Source organism: Microtus ochrogaster, unplaced genomic scaffold (genome assembly GCF_000317375.1).
Source record: "Microtus ochrogaster isolate Prairie Vole_2 unplaced genomic scaffold, MicOch1.0 UNK25, whole genome shotgun sequence".
NCBI classification, from domain to species: domain Eukaryota; kingdom Metazoa; phylum Chordata; class Mammalia; order Rodentia; family Cricetidae; genus Microtus; species Microtus ochrogaster.
Genome location: NW_004949123.1, coordinates 1,639,607 through 1,656,744, shown reverse-complemented (window position 1 = coordinate 1,656,744; position 17,138 = coordinate 1,639,607). Strand labels below are relative to the sequence as shown.

Here is a 17,138-nt window from a genome sequence, read left to right as displayed (position 1 = left end):
CCAGGCTGGCCTCGAACTCACAGAGATCCACCTGCCTCTGCTTCCCGAGTGCTGGGATTAAAGGCGTGCGCCACCACCGCCCGGCGCCTTCGGTCTTGATAGCGCCATTCTACTGTAACATCTGACGGGAAAGCTTAACTCTTGGGTGGTTTTTTAAAAAAGGTCCCTTTTGGTACTTGTCTGTGACCGTATGCTTTTCCCCACATTTCCCTACTAGGGGAAAAAAATGGCTGTGTGCACAGACAATGTCACTGATATCCGGATCCCTGAAGGTGAGGCCGGTTTCTCCAAGTCCATCACAGCCTATGTCTGCCAGGTGGTCATCATCCCCTCAGAGATGACAGGCTACAAGGGCGGGGTGTCTTCACAGCCGGTCAGTCTTGCTGACCGACTTGTTGGTGAGTAACCTCCAGATTTAGTTAACCGTGTGTGTGTGTGGTTGTATATGTGTATGTGTAGTTGTGTATTATCTCTCTCTGAGTCTGAGTTTGTGTGCCCATGTATCTGTGTCTCTCTGTGTGTGTCTTATTTGTCTCTCTCTCTGTCTGTGTTTGTGTGTCCATATGTCTTTGTGTGTGTGTGTGTCTCTGTGTCTGTGTTTGTGTATGTGTATGTCTCTGTGTGTGTCTCTCTGTGTGTTTATGTACATATGTGTGTCTCTTTATCACTCACTGTTTGTGTTTATATGTGTGTGTGTCTGTGAGAGTGTGTGTCTCTTTGTGTATGTGTGTTTATGTCTCTGTGTGTGTTTGTGTGTATGTTTGTTTCTGTGTCTCCCTGTGTGTATGTGTATGTTTGTTTGTATGTCTCTATGTGTATATGTGTGTTTGCTTGTGTGCCTCTGTCTGTGTATATGTGTGTGTGTGTTTGTTTCTGTGTCTTCCTGTGTGTATGTTTGTTTGTGTGTCTCTGTGTGTATGTGTGTGTTTGTGTGTGTGTTAGAGAGTGTGAGACTGAAATGCACGCCGCCCTTTGTTTCAACTCCATTCCACGTGCCCCTGGCCTCTCTGCTCAGCCTTGGGTTCACTTTTGTGTGTTTCTTGGCAATACGATGAAATGTAGGTTGGTGGCTGACAGCCCTTGAGAGCAGTGAAGTAGTTGCCAGCTAACGCTAGAGAGAGAACTAATTGGGAGCTCTGGTTTGACAGGAGTGTCGACAGACATGACTTTGGAAGGAATCGTCTCCCCAGCTGAACTCTTCCACCCAGAGACCTCAGGGCTCCCGGACGTAGTCTTCTTTTTCAGGTGAGGATGAGAGACCAGGGTGAGGCCAGTGAAACCTTGGACTCTCCCACAAATCTGCACCCCTCCCTCTCTATCCACCTCCTACTTGTCAAGTCTGAGCAGGTTCTGAGGTCTAGGGCTACCAGTCATCAGAGTAAATGCTGGCTGTAACTTGACCTGGGCCTTTCGCATTTTACTGGGGTTATTATGCACTGGGGTGGGGAGAAATATGGAGGATCTCCACAGACATCCCTTCCTGAAGGAGGTCCCAGCATGCCCTAGCCTTTTCTTTCTTAGGCCAGCCATGCATTGCCTGCTTGACTAGATCTCCTTGGTCCCCACTCTCTCCACATAAAAACCAAAGTTTGGCCTTCCCTGTTTGTTAAGCTAGCCCCTGAGGTCTTACTTGGCCAGTGAAGGATCACCCCATGTTGACTCCATACAATGGCTCCCCAATTACAGTGGTACAATTCCTTCCCTCATGCTGTTGGCTTTCACCGCAGATCCAACGATGTGACCCAGTCCTGCAGTTCCGGAAGATCAACCACCATCCGCCTCAGGTGCAACCCCATGAAAGCTGCTCCTGGCACCCTGCGGCTCCCCAGGTAATCCCTGGGCAGGGAGGCAACCCTAGCCACAGCCTTGGACTCATCCCACCCCACAGCCGGGAGATTATTTAAAAGGGGAAGAAGATCATTGTAGAGACATTCATGGGCCCTTGGGGACACAGTCATGGCCCCTAGATCTTAACTCAAAATAAAAAATAATCCCAGCACTTGGGAGGCAGAGGCAGGTGGATCTCTGAGTTAGACACCAGCTTGGTCTACGTGTCAGATTTCAGGCCACTGGGGTGACACGGTGAGACCTTGTCTCAAAGCAGGGGAGGGGACAGGATATTTTGATCTGCGGATGATGTGGAAGCAGAGAAAAGCTTCCTTACCATTGGATGGTCTGCAAGGAGAAAGAAAGGTTCCTTACCAATGTGAATGTCACACTCAGCAAAGTACAGAGCTAACCCAGAAACCAGGCGTGGGAGTGCATGCCTGTAATTGCAGAACTTGGGAGGGAGGGACAGAAGGACCAAGACATTTTTGCATATTACTGGGGCCATTATGCACTGGGGCAGGGAGAAATACGAAGGATCTCCATAGACTTCCCTTTGCTAAAGGAGGCCCCTTTTTATTATTTTATTTTATTTATTTATTTTGTCTAGGTCAGTGCATTGCCCCCACCCCCACCCCGGATAGATCTCCCTTGCCCTCACTCTCTCTACATGAAGACCACAGTTTGTGCCCCAGTTGAGGTTGCTCTCAGCTACCTAGTGAATTCAAGGCCACCCTGGGTTACAGGAGATGCCACCTTCAAAAACAAAACAGCATCCCTCACCACCACCACCCCCCCAACAGACAAACCAGGGGCTGAGGAAATAGCTCAGTAGGGAAAGTGCTCAGTGCATAATCATGAAGACATAAGCTAGCTCGCTAGCCCCTAACATGCTAGGTAAGATGCTAGGCATGGTGTCCCGCTTGGGCTCACAGTACTGGAGAGCTGGAGACAGGAGACAGGTGGATGTCCGGAGATCACTTGGCCAGCCAACCTCCCCACGTCCACATGCCCCAAGTCCCAGTGAAAGACCTTATCCCCCCGAAACAAAGTGGACATCTCCTGGGGAACAACACCCAAGGTTGACCTTTCACCTTCACAGGTCATACATGAATATGCACAGCACACGTCTGTGCCCGAACTCCATCTCAACTACAGTCCCTCCGCCAGGGAGCTGTAGAAAAGTGGCCACTGTAAAATGTCCACGGGGAGAACAGGAGTCCTTTAGGGGTTGGGAGTGTGCTAGGCTCAGACATCTTAAACTGAGCTCTCATTTGACGTCAGCAGAAACAGGTGGGGAAACTGGAGACCAAACTCGCAAGCTGGTCATGGTGGCTCCTCCGTACATTTCCAGCGTGTGGGAGGCCAAGACATGCATTGCTGTGTGCTTAATGCCTGTTTGAACTCAAGAGTGAGACCCTGTCTCAGAAAGAAGAGAGGGAGGAAGGAAAGAGGGAACACCTGAGCCGCGGGCAGGTTGAGGGAAGGATTTGGGGGAGAGAGGAGATGAATTAGGTAAGAAGTGAAACGGGCATCCAAACAGACCTCCCACCTTTCTGTTTTCCTAGCATGTGCTCCGATGGGACCTGCGACGGTTGTAACTTCCACTTCCTATGGGAGAGTGTGGCTGCTTGTCCACTCTGCTCAGCCTCCGACTATCACACTTTCGTGAGCAGTTGTGTGGCTGGGATTCAGGTAGGTCACCCTCTGCTTGGGGACATCCCGGAGAGGAGAGATGACGAGTTCTGAGGTCCCCGTTTTTTCTCCCCAACAGAAGACGACTTACGTGTGGCGGGAACCAAAGATGTGTTCCGGGGGCATCTCCCTGCCTGAGCAGAGAGTCACCATCTGCAAGACAATAGATTTCTGGCTAAAAGTGGGCATCTCTGCCGGCACCTGCACTGCCATCCTGCTCACCGTCCTGACCTGCTACTTTTGGAAGAAGAATCAAAAGTACATGGTGTGGGGGGTTGGAGTCTGGGGGACGTCGGGGTTGGACCCTTGAGCAGGAAAAGCATCTGAGGATGTTACTCAGAATTTTCTTTGGAGTTGGCGAATGAGCCTGTGATTGGCCAGAGGCTTTTAAAGACTCTCATCCATTGCAGGCCTTCATTCTCGAGCAGGGATGGCTATCTAAAATTCGCTGAAGAAAAACTAAGCCAGGTCTGGTGGTGGAGGTCTTTAATGCCTTTACTTAGGAGGGAGAGACAAGTAGACCTCTGTGAGTTTGAGGTCAGCCTGGTTTGCATAATGAGACTCTGTCTCAAAAAGAAAGAAAAAAGGGGGCTGGAGAAATGGCTCAGTGGTTTAAGAGCATTGCCTGCTCTTCCAAAGGTCCTGAGTTCAATTCCCAGCAACCACATGGTGGCTCACAACCATCTGTAATGAGGTCTGGTGCCCTCTTCTAACCTACAGATATACACACAGACAGAATATTGTATACATAATAAATAAATAAATAAATATTTATAAAAAAAAGAAAGAAAGATAGGAAGAAAGGAAGAAAGGAAGGGAGGAAGGAAGGAAGGAAGGAAGGAAGGAAGGAAGGAAGGAAGGAAGGAAGGAAGGAGTATCGAATATCCTTGGGGTGAGGTTGTAGATCAGTGACAGTGCTTGCCTAGCATGCAAGACACCAGGACTCAAAAATCCAACAAAAAAAAAGGACAATGTTTTTAATTTGTTGTTTTTATTAGCAATGCAAAGACAAGGTATAGAGTTACATGCCGGTAATCCCAACACTTGGGAGGTAGAGGCAAGAGAACAGTTTAGGGTCACCTTCCAGTTACATATCAGTTCTCCAGGTCAGCCTGGGCTATAAGAAACCCTGTCTCATAAAAAACAAAAACAAATAAACAGGGCATGACTTTATAATTTCAATATTCCTGTTTTGAGAAACAGCCAACCTTAAAGAAAAAACCAAGCCGGGTGATGGTGGTGCACGCCTTTAATCCCAGCACTTGGGAGGCAGAGACAGGGGGATCTCTGTGAGTTCAAGCCCAGCCTGGTCTACAGAGCAAATTCCAGGACAGGTTCCAAATGCTACACAGAGAAATTTTGTCTCTAAAAACTAAAAAAGAGAAAGAAAGAAAGAAAGAAAGAAAGAAAGAAAGAAAGAAAGAAAGAGAGAGAAAAAGCCGATATTCCTTCTGTTCACCTACCCTTCATACCCTTTCACAAGGCTTCCGTCTCGTTCCCTTCATGACAGGGGAGGGGGCTGTCATTTTGTAGCCCAATCGTCCCCCCCTCACTCCTACATTCCCGTATCTTGCCCCTTCCTCTTCTTTGTTTCACAGACTAGAGTACAAATACTCCAAACTGGTCATGAATGCTACCCTCAAAGACTGCGACCTGCCAGCAGCCGACAGTTGCGCCATCATGGAAGGAGAGGACGTGGAAGACGATCTCATCTTTACCAGCAAGAAGACACTCTTTGGGAAGATCAAATCCTTTACCTCTAAGGTAGAGAGGGACTGGAAGTGAACTGAGGGTCAGCTAGAGGGGTGGACACTGGGACACTGAGTGGCCCTGCTCCATTTAAGACCTATTCTCTGATCCCAGCTCCCAGCACTGTCCTAGCCTCTCCAAGAAACACCACCTTCTTCCTTCTGTCTTCATGTCAATACTCTCTTCCCTGGGGCCAAAGCTTCACCCTGCTCCTTCCTCCTGTGTGTTCTAGTAGATAGATTGTTAGGGCCTTTTAACTTCCAGAAGGAGTATTGAACAGTCCCTGTGTGATCATTTTACACACACACACACACACACACACACACACACCCAGAGAGCGGTGGAGAGAGAGAAGTTTTTTTGTTTTTTTGTTTTGTTTTTTGAGTGAAGGGGAGGCCGTCTCCAGGTTCAATCAGTTTCCGATAGAAACAAGGCTCGCAGAGCCTTTATCCAGTGGAGGGTGCTATCCCCACAGTGTGTGGGCCCCGTCCCGAGGGGCTGAGTCATAGCCAAGTCTAAACTGCGCCCGGTATGTAATTCTGAACTGGGCTGGCTGGCTCTGTGTGGGTGGGTTTGGTGAGTATGAAGCTCGTAAACGCGACATAGACACCACCATCTCTGGGCATAGGGCCAGCAGAGGGCATCCAAACAATTCCTCCGGGGCTGAACACACACCTGACTGCTGCACAAGGGAGTCTTTCAAACAGGTGTGCGTGGGGCAGGCGGGATAAGAGGACAGGAGGGGGCGGGAAGGGGTAGCAGTAGGTGTCCAATGTCTGCGTCTCCTCCTTTGTGCCAACTTGTCAGGGTGACTCCCGCGGCCCACTTTGCTCTTGATGATTTTCCCTTCCAACCAGTGCGAGGATAGGCATTCTGCAGACAGACCCCTTGGGTCCGTCTGGGATCTCTAGAACTAAGCAAAGATGCAAACCAGGAGCCAGGATTTTCTTCTTCTCTGAGTCTGTAGGCAGCAGAAGGAGCAGAGGACACCTCGTGCCCGTTCCTATGTTCCCACAAAGCCCCAAAGAGCGGGAAGTCCGGAGGGTTCCTTCTGTCACCTGTTTTCCGTTTCTCTTCTTTGTCCCCTAATTTGCCCCTGTGCAGCAGCCAGCTCCTGTCACCCATCTCTCTTTCAGAGGACTCCTGATGGATTTGACTCTGTGCCGCTGAAGACATCTTCAGAAGGCCCAGACATGGACCTGTGAGAGGCGCAGGCCCTGCCTCGCCTGCCTCTCACCTGGGCGCATCACCCTGCAGGCCTGTGGCAACTTAGGTGCCAGCATCCTGGACTCCCCACTGCTGGGAATCTTCTCCTCACTGTGGCCTTATCAGAAGTTTGGATTTCAGACCCTTGTTTTTTATAGAGTACCCAAACCTTTCTCTCTGCTTGCCTCAAACTGACCAAATATACCCACACTTTGTGTATGGTTTCCTTGCTCGCATCTTGTCTCCTGAAACAGCCCACCCACTGGAGTTACACTCATCCGCCCATAATCCTTACAACTCTCGAGTGAAAAAGAGTTCTCTTTGAAGGATAGAATTGACCTGTGGCCTCCTGTTTGAGGGCAGGAACAGCTGAAAGTTCTCTCGGTCAAATAAAGGCTTTCGACTCGCGGTCTCTTTAGGAGAGAGGCTGTGGGTGAGGGGAGGCTGGGGACTGACGCGGTCTTCACAGTAGCCTGGGTTCATTCCTTCTGAGTAATGAGCTTGAACAGGGAGCCACGGACAGTCTGAGGGCAAGGTGAGTTGAAGCCTGTGTCACGAGAGACTGGAAAAAATACAAAGAAAGGCAAGAAAGAAGGGGTTTTGCTTGTTCTGTTTTATAACCTAAAACCTCATTTCCTTCCCTTAAACGATAAATATTTTCACTAATGACAGAGGAGATTATTTATCAAGAACTTGCCCAAAGCCCTTGTAGACCTGTTCCCACAACTGATGTTTTAGAATGTTCTTTCCACGTCCTTAGGGCACGAGAAAGAACCAGGTAAGTCCAGCTTTATCTTCTGTTGGCTCCACTGGGAAACGCCCATCTATGGGCGCCTCAGTCCTCGAGGCCTAGGGCATCACGGAAAGGAACATCTTATTTGGAAAGAACACGGGAGAACAGGGTTTTAATGGGGTAGCACTAGGGACTCCGGCACACAATGGCATGGACCAGCTTTGGCCATGATGTCTGCTAGGTTACAGAGCTGCTAACCTCTAGATTGACCAGAAAGGAGCTGCATGTAAGGCAGATGCGGTCCAGTCTTCAGGAAGGAAGAGCAGGGATGTGTTACAAGGTCTGCACCTGACCAGGGCACTTGTCACCCCCCAAGCCTCTGTCCTGTTCTCATTTCATTTGTGTGCTAAAAATCTAAAAGACTCCTGGCTTCCATTTCTGGTGACACGCCTTTGAAAGGTGCGTAGACTAGTTACCGACTCACACAGGTAGGGTGGTTTCCTCTCCCCCTCTCCTCCCTTTTACTCCAGCTATAACTGATGAAGTATCTAGAAGAATTTCCAGCTAACTTTTTCCTCCTACTCCTGAGAATTCTACCTCTTTCATCCCATGCCAGAATGACCGTCTCTTGGTTGAGCCCCAGTTGCCTCATGGTCTACACCTGTGCCCTTTCCCCACTGACAGGCAGTTGGCACAGAACAGAGCGGCATTTCCGAGTAGTCTGTCGGCCACAAAGTGGCTTGCTTATGTGGTTATCCATGGCTGCCCTGGCGATGGTTTTGAAGGGTCAGAAAGAAATGAAGCCGTGCCGTGGCTTCTGACCGTCAAAGGCATCCACGGTGACCAGGTGCAAGTAGAAACTTTCCTTTGACCACCCAAGCTGTCCCTCATTGTGTGATCTCAGGACGTTGACCATGCTGGGATAGTCCTGCGTGGATATGTACCCACAGGCCATGAGCTCACAGCCAGTCCCCTGCAGCCCCTTGGGCTTCTGCTCCTTGTGGAATGGCTGCTTCCTGTGATGGAGATCACAGGAGATACTTAGACTGCTCTTCATGATGTAGGAAAAGGTTCATCTCTGTGGGTGTCTGGAATTGAGTGGGGCCCCCACCCAAGCATCCTCAGACCGCACTGATTGGATGAGCACTGAAGGAAGGGGTCACCTGTTGTTTAGCAGCTCAGCAGCTTCAGACAATTTCAGCATCTCTATTAACATAATATACATACTGTGCAAGTCACCCTTTCAAGGCCCCCAATTCAGTGACTTTGGGTTTATCGATTTTAGTTTTCTGTGCTGCAGATGAAACCCAGGGCTTCTCACATGTCAGGCAAGTGTTCTACTAGTGAGCCACATCAGTGACAATGAACATACAGTTTAGAACACATTAGCCCTCGAGCCAGGGCTGTGGTTGTTTGCACAGGCTTTAGGGGCAGAGCATTAGCTCAGGAAACAGTGTTTAAATTCCATATGGATGTCTAGAGTCCTAAAATACACAATTTCATCCTATCGTTATCCTTGTATCTGGCTGAGAATACAAACAAAGATTGCGGTATATCAAAGGACCAGGGGATTTCTTATGTCATCAAGACCTTTTTTTGTCTGACTATAGCAAAGCTAAGATTGACTATATTTATACAACAGAAGCTTTGTAAAAGATTTTTCAGTTTTGCGAAATCCTATTGGTGTCTCGTCAGAACGGGTCGGATTTCCTTTTTATTCTGTCTCCCAAGCATTTATAGTTTGTTAGGGATGGATGTTGCATGCCTTTTTTTAAAAAAATAAAAACATATCTTTTGAGCTGTCTCTCTTGAATTATGGGTGTGGGTGGCTGGACAGGTGAGCAGGAAAAGGTGTCTTTGACGTGAAGTCAGAAAAAGTGAACAGAGAAAGGAGCACAGACTTCAGACCAATATGCAGGATGAAGGCTGGATCGTTCTTGCCACCTACTGAGGAATTAATGCCGAACGCCTCATTTTCTGTACCAAGATTGGGTGAGGGACAAGCGACTTCACACGTAAAAGACAGCGTGTTAGGTCCCTTCCCCAAGTCAGGTTTCTCTCGCGTGACATCAGCCAGCCACACAAGGCTTCCACAAACACAGAAGAACTTAGCTTCTCCTGGTAGGAAGAGGATTATCACAAACTAGAAGTGGAGAAAGTTCTAGAGATATTACAGACCTATCATTTCCCGGGGCGGCTGGGTTTTTCTGATTCTGTTCTTTCTTTCCCTCTAGTTGTGTACGCAGAGACCCCAGAACTGTACCCCCCACTAGTTTAGACTGCCACCGGCATTTGAACCTGAATTTTATACGGCATGAATGTTCTACATTGGTCTCTGGCTGGGGCGGGAGGGGGACTCTTTGGCATCCAACAAGTTTTTCCTCCTCCAGCTCCTCCCACTCTTCTGTCATTAGAGCCTTCTTTTTTTCCTGGCTTTTCAAGAGAGGGTCTATCTATGTAGTCCTGGCTATCCTAGAACTCACTATAGACCAGGCCGGCCTCAAGATCCACCCGCCTCTGCCTCCCAGTGTTGGGACAAAAGGTGAGTGCCACCAAGGCCTGTCATTAGTCTTTTTGTTTGTTTGTTTGTTCGTTTGTTTTTGTTTTTTCGAGACAGGGTTTCACTGTGGCTTTGGAGCCTGTCCTGGAACTAGCTCTGTAGACCAGGCTGGCCTCGAACTCACAGAGATCTGCCTGCCTCTGCCTCCCGAGTGCTGGGATTAAAGGCGTGCGCCACCACCACCTGGCGTGTCATTGGTCTTTTATATCCTCTTCCTCTATCCCTTCTTTTTGTTTTGGCTTTGTTAGGCTTGGTTTGTTTTTGAGACACTGTATGTAGCCTAGGCTGGCTAAAACTGATTATGTAGCCCAGGCTGGCCTCAAACTCATGGCAATCGCACATGCCTGACTGCGTGTTTTGGTTTTATGCGTATGTATAGGTCTGTCATGTTTTTTGTTTTGTTTTTTTTTTGTTTGTTTGTTTGTTTTTATTTTCAAGACAGGGTTTCTCTGTAGTTTTTGGTGCCTGTCCTGGAACTAGCTCTTGTAGACCAGTACTGCCTCTGCCTCCCAAGTGCTGGGATTAAAGGTGTGTGCCACCACTGCCCTGCTAGGTCTGTCATGTTGTTGCTGTGTGTGCGTTGAAATCTTTCTTCATTTACTTTGTATGTGAATGCGTGTTTAGTCTGCATGCATGTTTGTGCATCACATGTATGCCTGAAACCTGCGGTGGGCAGGAAGAGGTGTCAGATCTCCTGGAACTGGAGTTTCCGATGGTTGCTAGCCAATACATGCCTGCTGGGAATTGAACCCAGGCCCTCTGGAAGAGCAGCCAGTGCTCTTAGCTGCAAAGCCATCTCTCTGGCCCCATCGTCTATTTTGTTTTGGTTTGGTTTTTTGTTACAAAATACAAAGTAAACTTATTTAGCACCAATGATACACTTTAGCGTTATACAGTAAATAGAAGCAAGTTTTCAAATTTCTTGCAGGTTACTCTTTGAGATTCAGGAACACTAAATAGTATTTCCAGAAATTCTCAGCAATTTCAAGGTTATGATTATTTTAAACATACTTCCAACACTAAATTCATACTTCACACTCTGTTATATAGATAATTAGAACTCGTGTTTAAAGGAAGAAATACTTTCCGGGCAGTGGTTGTGCATGCCTTTAATCCCAGCATTCAGGAGTCAGAGGCAGGCAGTGTAATGAGCTGTTCTGTCTCTTTAAGAGACAAGTCATGCCCCCTCCCCCCTGTCCTCTGAGGCAGGCAGTGTAATGAGCTGTTCTGTCTCTTTAAGAGACAAGTCACGCCCCCTCCCCCCTGTCCTCTGAGGCAGGCAGATCTTGCAGTGGCCTGTGCCATCCTTGCCTGGGACTGGCTGCTCTTGGAACCCACTGCCAACTGCCAGCCACCACATGGCCCGCTGCCTGCCCCACTCTGGACCTGCAACATATTTTTATTAATCCATTTCAGGCTGATCTCTGTGAGTTCGAGACCAGCCTGGTCTACACAGCTAGTTCCAGGACAGCCAGGGCTATACATAGAGACCCTGTCTCGAAAAACCAAAAAAAGAAAAGTACAAAAGATCCTCTTGTAGTGTTGCAATGAAGGATGCCTTGCTGGTGCTGTGTTGTGAGATAGGATCTCATACGTTCCAGGCTGGGTCTAAACTGGGCCAAGAATGACCTTAACTCCTGATCTATCTGCTCACCATTCGCTGAGAGGGACCATGACTAGATAATAAAGATGCTGAACTTCCAAGATGCTGGCTTCTTCTTGGCCTTCCTGACCTGAGACCCCAAAGCTTGGTAGCTTAAAATCAAAGGCCTGAAGGGTCTTTTATCCTGCCAGGAAGGCCTCCAGCCTGTACACCCAGGCAACAAATTCAAGGCCAGACCAGGACACTTTTGTGGATCAGAGTCCCTATTTTTTTTTTTTTTTGTTCCAACAACGCCAGCGCCACTCCCCTCTCAGCCACGCCCCTCACTCCACTCCCTCAAGGACAGACAAAGTTTTGGCTTCTTCCTGCTTTGCAGAGGGTCTTCTGTGTGCCTTTGTAGGTAGTAAAAGTCTTTTTTCCTGTCCTGGAACTAGCTCTTGTAGACCAGGCTGGCCTCGAACTCACTTCTGCCTCCCAAGTGCTGGGATTAAAGGTGTGCGCCAGTACCGCCCAGCTGTCTTTACCAGGTGATTCTGTTTGCTGTCTGAGATTTCTCTGCCTGCTCTGCTTGAGATTTTTCCTGCTTTCTAATCCTTTATCTGGCAGAGAAAAGACCCTGCCCCAGTACCAGCGGGGCGTGGGTTCTCAATCCGCCAGGCTATACCTGTGGATGTTAGAGAACCGTTTGCAGGGGTTGGTTCTCTTTTTCCACTCTGTGGGTTCCTGGGGGCTTGAACTCAGATCATCAGGCTTAGTGGCAGGCCATTCCCTAGTAGACTGTCTTGCCCATTTGCTTGTTTTTGTTTTTGTTTTGTTTTTCTGAGGCAAGGGCTCAGTATACAGCTCCAGGTTAGTCTTGAACTCGCTGTGCGTCCCAAGCTAGCCTCACACTTGAGATTCCTCTACCCTTGCTCGCCGAGTGCTGGAATTATGGGGCGCCCACCACTGTGTTAGCTTTTGCATCCTTTTTCTGACTCCTGTGCCCTTGAAATGAATACAAATCTCTGTGGCCTCCTTGGCAGGCAGGACAAGCTGGTTGTGTATGACCCACTTCTGTTTTGCCTGGGTGATGCTATTATCGAACTTGGATCACAACTTGCATCCCAACTCAGGTGCTGAGGTCTGATCATCCTTGGTAGAACAGTTTAAAGAGCCAGATTAAAGATGAAAAGCAGCCGAGGTAGAAGCAGGCAGGCCTCTGAGTAAGGGTTAGATCACCAGCCTGGTCTACAAAGTGAGCAGGGCTACACAGGGAAACCTTGTCTCAAACAAACCAAAATGAGAAGCAGAGCCAGGTGTGGTGGTGCACACCTTTAATCCCAGCACTCTGGAGGCAGAGGCAGGCGGATCTCTGTGAGTTCGAAGCTAGCCTGGTATACATAGGAGTTCCAGGACAAAACAAAACAAAAAAGTGGGAAGCAGAAAAAGATTTACTCAATATGACCACATTGGAAAGAGGGACAAAGGGATCCAGGGAGCTCTCCAAGTCTGTCTTCAGGGTCCTGAAGTGAAATCTAAGTTTAAATAGAGGGCTGAAGGTGCACACAGCTAAGCGGCCCCAGGAAAGGTGTGCTCTTGCCCACCAGGTGGGCTCCCGGCTCAGCCAGGTGCGCTGTCTTAGTTCTTAGACGTCTGGGAGACCTCTTTTCAGACTTCCCCTGTCTTTCTCAGAGTGGGGTTCCTGGGCAAATTCCTGCTTTCGGGTCCTTTGTTTCACGGTGAGATTGAGGGCTACAGTGTCCCAGTGTCCCTTTAGAATATCTTCATTCTGTCCGGCTGCAGCAGTACGCTGTAGCTGGTGGTCCTGGCAGTTAAATACTTCAAATATCACTCCTCCCTGTGGGATAAAATGAAAACTCTAAGCAGTAGAGAAGGAAAGGAAATGTTATCTGTTAAACCCAGATTAAATGCTTTGATGATGTTGCCTGTTCTCAGAAAAGCCTAGAGGCAGGCACGCACTGTTCCTGTTAGGACGGAGAAAGAAATTCCAGTGACTGTGACCCTGGCCCACAGGTTCCCAGCACCCTCCTCGGCTCCCCCAGGAGCAGTTCCTCCTTCTGCGGTACTCCTTGGTGGCATTTCCTCCCTCCTGGTCTAAGCTCCTCTCTTCTTCCTTTACTCCTGACAGACCTGTCTCACAGAGCCTTCAAGGTCACCGATTTTGAAAGGTTCTGTCTTCCCGAAAGGACAGACGTGTAAAGGCGAAAGTTAAATCACAACCACACAGTAGTGCTGCTGTTTGTTTTCTTAAATTTAACATAATCTGTAAGCCTCAAAACAAAAACTACAGGCAGAACCAAGCTTGAAATCAGACAGGGTGGGGCAGAATTACACAGATAATTTTAAGGATTCCCCAGTCACTGACAAAGAAGAGTGTCCAGAGAAGAAGATAACTTACTACTTTGTCTAAAATTTTTTTTCTTTTTATTTGTTTTTTGAGACAGGGTTTCTCTGTGTAGCCCAGACTGTCCCAGAACTCACTCTGTAAGACTGGGCTGGCCTTGAACTCACAGATCTGCCTCCTGAGTGCTAGTATCAAAGGTGCAGGCCACCATCCAGCTAACAGTTAGCTTTGTCTAAACCTTTACGAAGACATTTAAAGGCTGAGAATGCAGCTCAGTTGATAAAAGTGCCAGCATACTGGAAGCCTGAGATTCAATTCCCAGTACCATAAAACTAGGTGTAGTCACCCTTGGCTGTATAATGATACTCCACCCCACACATTGAACAAAAGCTGGTTGTGGTTGTCCCAGCACTTGGGTGGCTGAGGTAAGAGGATTGATGTGAGTTGGAGGTCAACCTCTGTTACAGAGTGAAACTGTCTCAATAACTCAATTAAAAACCCAAAGTAGTCAGGCAGTGGTGGCGCACACCTTTAATCCCAGCACTCAGGAGGCAGAGGCAGGCAGATCTCTGTGAGTTCGAGGCCAGCTTGGTCTACAAGATAGGCTCCAAAGCTACAGAGAAACTGTGCCTCAAACAAAAATAAAAATAAAATAAAACCCAAACTAAAACAACAGCAAAGAAACCCAGCTAATGGAGTGTGGTGACTTGTGACTGTAATCTTAGCATTCAGTGATTAGTGGGTAGTGTTCGGGTAGAAAGAAGGTCCACCCCATGCCCCCTCCCCTGGGAGTTTCCTCAGTTCAGACTCTACCCCCAAGAAAGCCCGCCAAACGATGACCTCTCCCCAGAGATGCTCAAGACCACTCCCACAGAGCATTTAAACTGCACCCCCCCCCCCAGAACAAACGTGGTTTTCTGATCTTCCTTCCCTATGTCTTCTGGGGGTGGGGGCTGGAAAGCCACCCAGGAGCATTGGTATCCATTAAACATGATTTTTTTTTTCTAATTTGGCTTGATTTGGTCTGATTCAGATTATTGCCTCAGCAGAGAGGTTTATGGGAATGCATAAACTTTTCAAGTAGAGATTTGCTATGAATTCAAAGACAGCGTGTTCCAGATCAGTGTGGATCAGAATGAGACCCTGTTCAACTAATTTATTTTTAATTAAAAAGCTCACAACCCCACATAAAGTGCACCTTCTTACATGGTGTAGTGTGGCAGGAGTATTGGCTTGTCACCCCAATTCTGTGTGAGGGATAGGCTGGCTCGGCTCCCCCACCCCCAGGTCTGGGAGCTTTCCTTGATCCAGGGAATCTCACAGTTCCTTTTGAGCCACCCAGGGGGAGCAGCCTCCCCCTTTGTTACAGGTCTCCCTGAGAGAAGGGGATGGAAAACCCAGCACTGGGATGACTCTGGGAACAGCACAATAAAAACTAGCAGGGAGCCAAGTAAGCATGTGGCATTGCCTTTAATCCCAGCCCTCGGAAAGCAGAAGCAGACGAATCTTCATGAGTTTGAAGCCATGCTGGTCCACATAGAGAGTACCAGGACAGCCAGGACCCCGGAAAGAGACCTTGTCTCAAAAACCAAACAAACAAACTAGCATGTGGGCTGGAAAGATGGTCTCAGTGGCTGTGGCTGAGAGCCTCACTCATTCACTGCTCTACCGAAGAGCCATGCTTTGTGTTCCAGCACCCCATCAAGTGTCTCAAGAACATATATAACTCCAGCTCCAGGGGATCCAGTACCCAGTCCTGGCCACAGAGGAGCGCATGCACACACTCACACACACACACACACACACACACACACACACACACACCTTAAAAAATAAAACCCAAATGTCTTGGGAAATGTGGGGAGCACCAGTCACTGGCCTAATTCCGTACAGTCATCTCAGGCTCTATTTTTGTCACTTTTAACCTTTTTCCCCTCCTGAGTGTCTTCTGAAATCTCCATAGGTTCCAGGAATTATAGAAATGATTGATTAGCATATTTTTGTTTTGTTTTTTTTGTTTTTCGAGACAGAGTTTCTCTGTGGAGCCTTTTCTGGAACTAGCTCTTGTAGACCAGGCTGGCCTTGGCCTCGAACTCACAGAGATCTGCCTGCCCTTGCCTTCTGAGTGCTGGGATTAAAGGGTTGTGTAGAGCTGCTGGCGTCTGCCTCTGATGACACATGCTACCAAGCCTGACTGGGTTTTCATTTTTGACACTTGCTGGCCCTGAACTCTTGATTCTGCTTCTCCGCCTCCCAAGGGATGGAATCATGGACATGCACCACCTCACCTAACCAAGGGAGGTAGTTTCAAACGAGGTCTTTTTAAGAGTAATTGTGAGCTGGGCGGTGGTGGTGCATGCTGGTGGTGTACACCCTTAATCCCAGTTGCAGCTTCTGGAGGCACTCCAGCTTGAGGAGCTGTGGGGTGAACCCAGTAATGAGACGCCTCCTCGCCTCTGGGGAGATAAAGTTATCTTCATGGATGCTGGCGAGGGACAGCTTGTACAAGTTCCTCACGTGGCCCAGGTAAGGAGCCAAGTCAAGCAAGAAAGCTGGATTGTAGGAGAAATGAAGGCCCAGTGTTTCTGCATACTCCAGGCTCACCTTTTCTGAGACCCTCTTGTTATAATGGGATGGTGACTAAATCTGGTGCCATCCCCCCACTGCATGAGGTAGGAGGACCACTAGCTAAGGGGTCCATCCCGGACAACCAAGCCCACTGCCACCTTTAAGGGCTGCTTCGCTTCTGCCACTGCTCGAGTCTCGCTTGAGGTCTGTGGTAACCGGTCATCCATGGACGCACATCCAAATAGTTCTTCTGACCCGCAGGCCATAAATCCAGCACTTTCAGCTTGTACTCCCTGGGGTGAGCCTTCTGGATAAGCAGTTTATCAATCTCTTCTAGGACAACTTGTACTTGGATCTCCAAGTAGATTGTTCTCCTCCTCAAAGCTCTGAGAGGGCATGGGGGGAAGGGTCAGGAAGACACTATAGCCCTCAGGACCTCAGCGTGATTAGACAGCTTGCTTAGACAGTTATGGTTATGAGTACTAAGGGTAGGCTCTTTATAACAGTGTTGACCAAGGCCTCATTTCTCAGCAGGCTCTGCCCAGCCAGGACCTGAAGTGTGAGTAGGGTCTTACTGCTCATCTTGGTGGCTCTTCAGGGAGAAAGATCCCGGAGAAGCATCAGATGTGACAGAGAGCTTTCTATCCCAGTCAGCTAGGTATGACTATGAGCTTCTGAACTGAAACCAGCACTCTTTTTTTTTTTTTAAGATTTATTTATTATGTATACAACATTCTGCCTTGATATATGCCCACATGCCAGAGGAGGGCGCCAGATCTCATTACAGATGGTTGTGAGCCACCATGTGGTTGCTGGGAATTGAACTCAGGACCTCTGGAAGAGCAGCCAGTGC

General features: G+C 48.4%; 1 protein-coding gene across 1 annotated transcript in view; it reads left to right on the top strand.

Annotated features, from left to right (window-relative positions):
• Kiaa1324 (KIAA1324 ortholog) overlaps positions 1–6,701 on the top strand; it is a 79,378-nt gene extending 72,677 nt beyond the window's left edge. Inside the window, exons 16-22 of the mRNA XM_005367894.2 lie at positions 218–398; positions 1,149–1,245; positions 1,728–1,829; positions 3,396–3,522; positions 3,602–3,780; positions 5,121–5,286; positions 6,408–6,701. Of these exons, the coding sequence (XP_005367951.1) occupies positions 218–398; positions 1,149–1,245; positions 1,728–1,829; positions 3,396–3,522; positions 3,602–3,780; positions 5,121–5,286; positions 6,408–6,476 (921 nt within the window). The 3' untranslated portion in view covers positions 6,477–6,701. The remainder of the gene's footprint in view (positions 1–217; positions 399–1,148; positions 1,246–1,727; positions 1,830–3,395; positions 3,523–3,601; positions 3,781–5,120; positions 5,287–6,407) is intronic.
• The last annotated feature ends 10,437 nt before the right edge of the window (positions 6,702–17,138 follow it).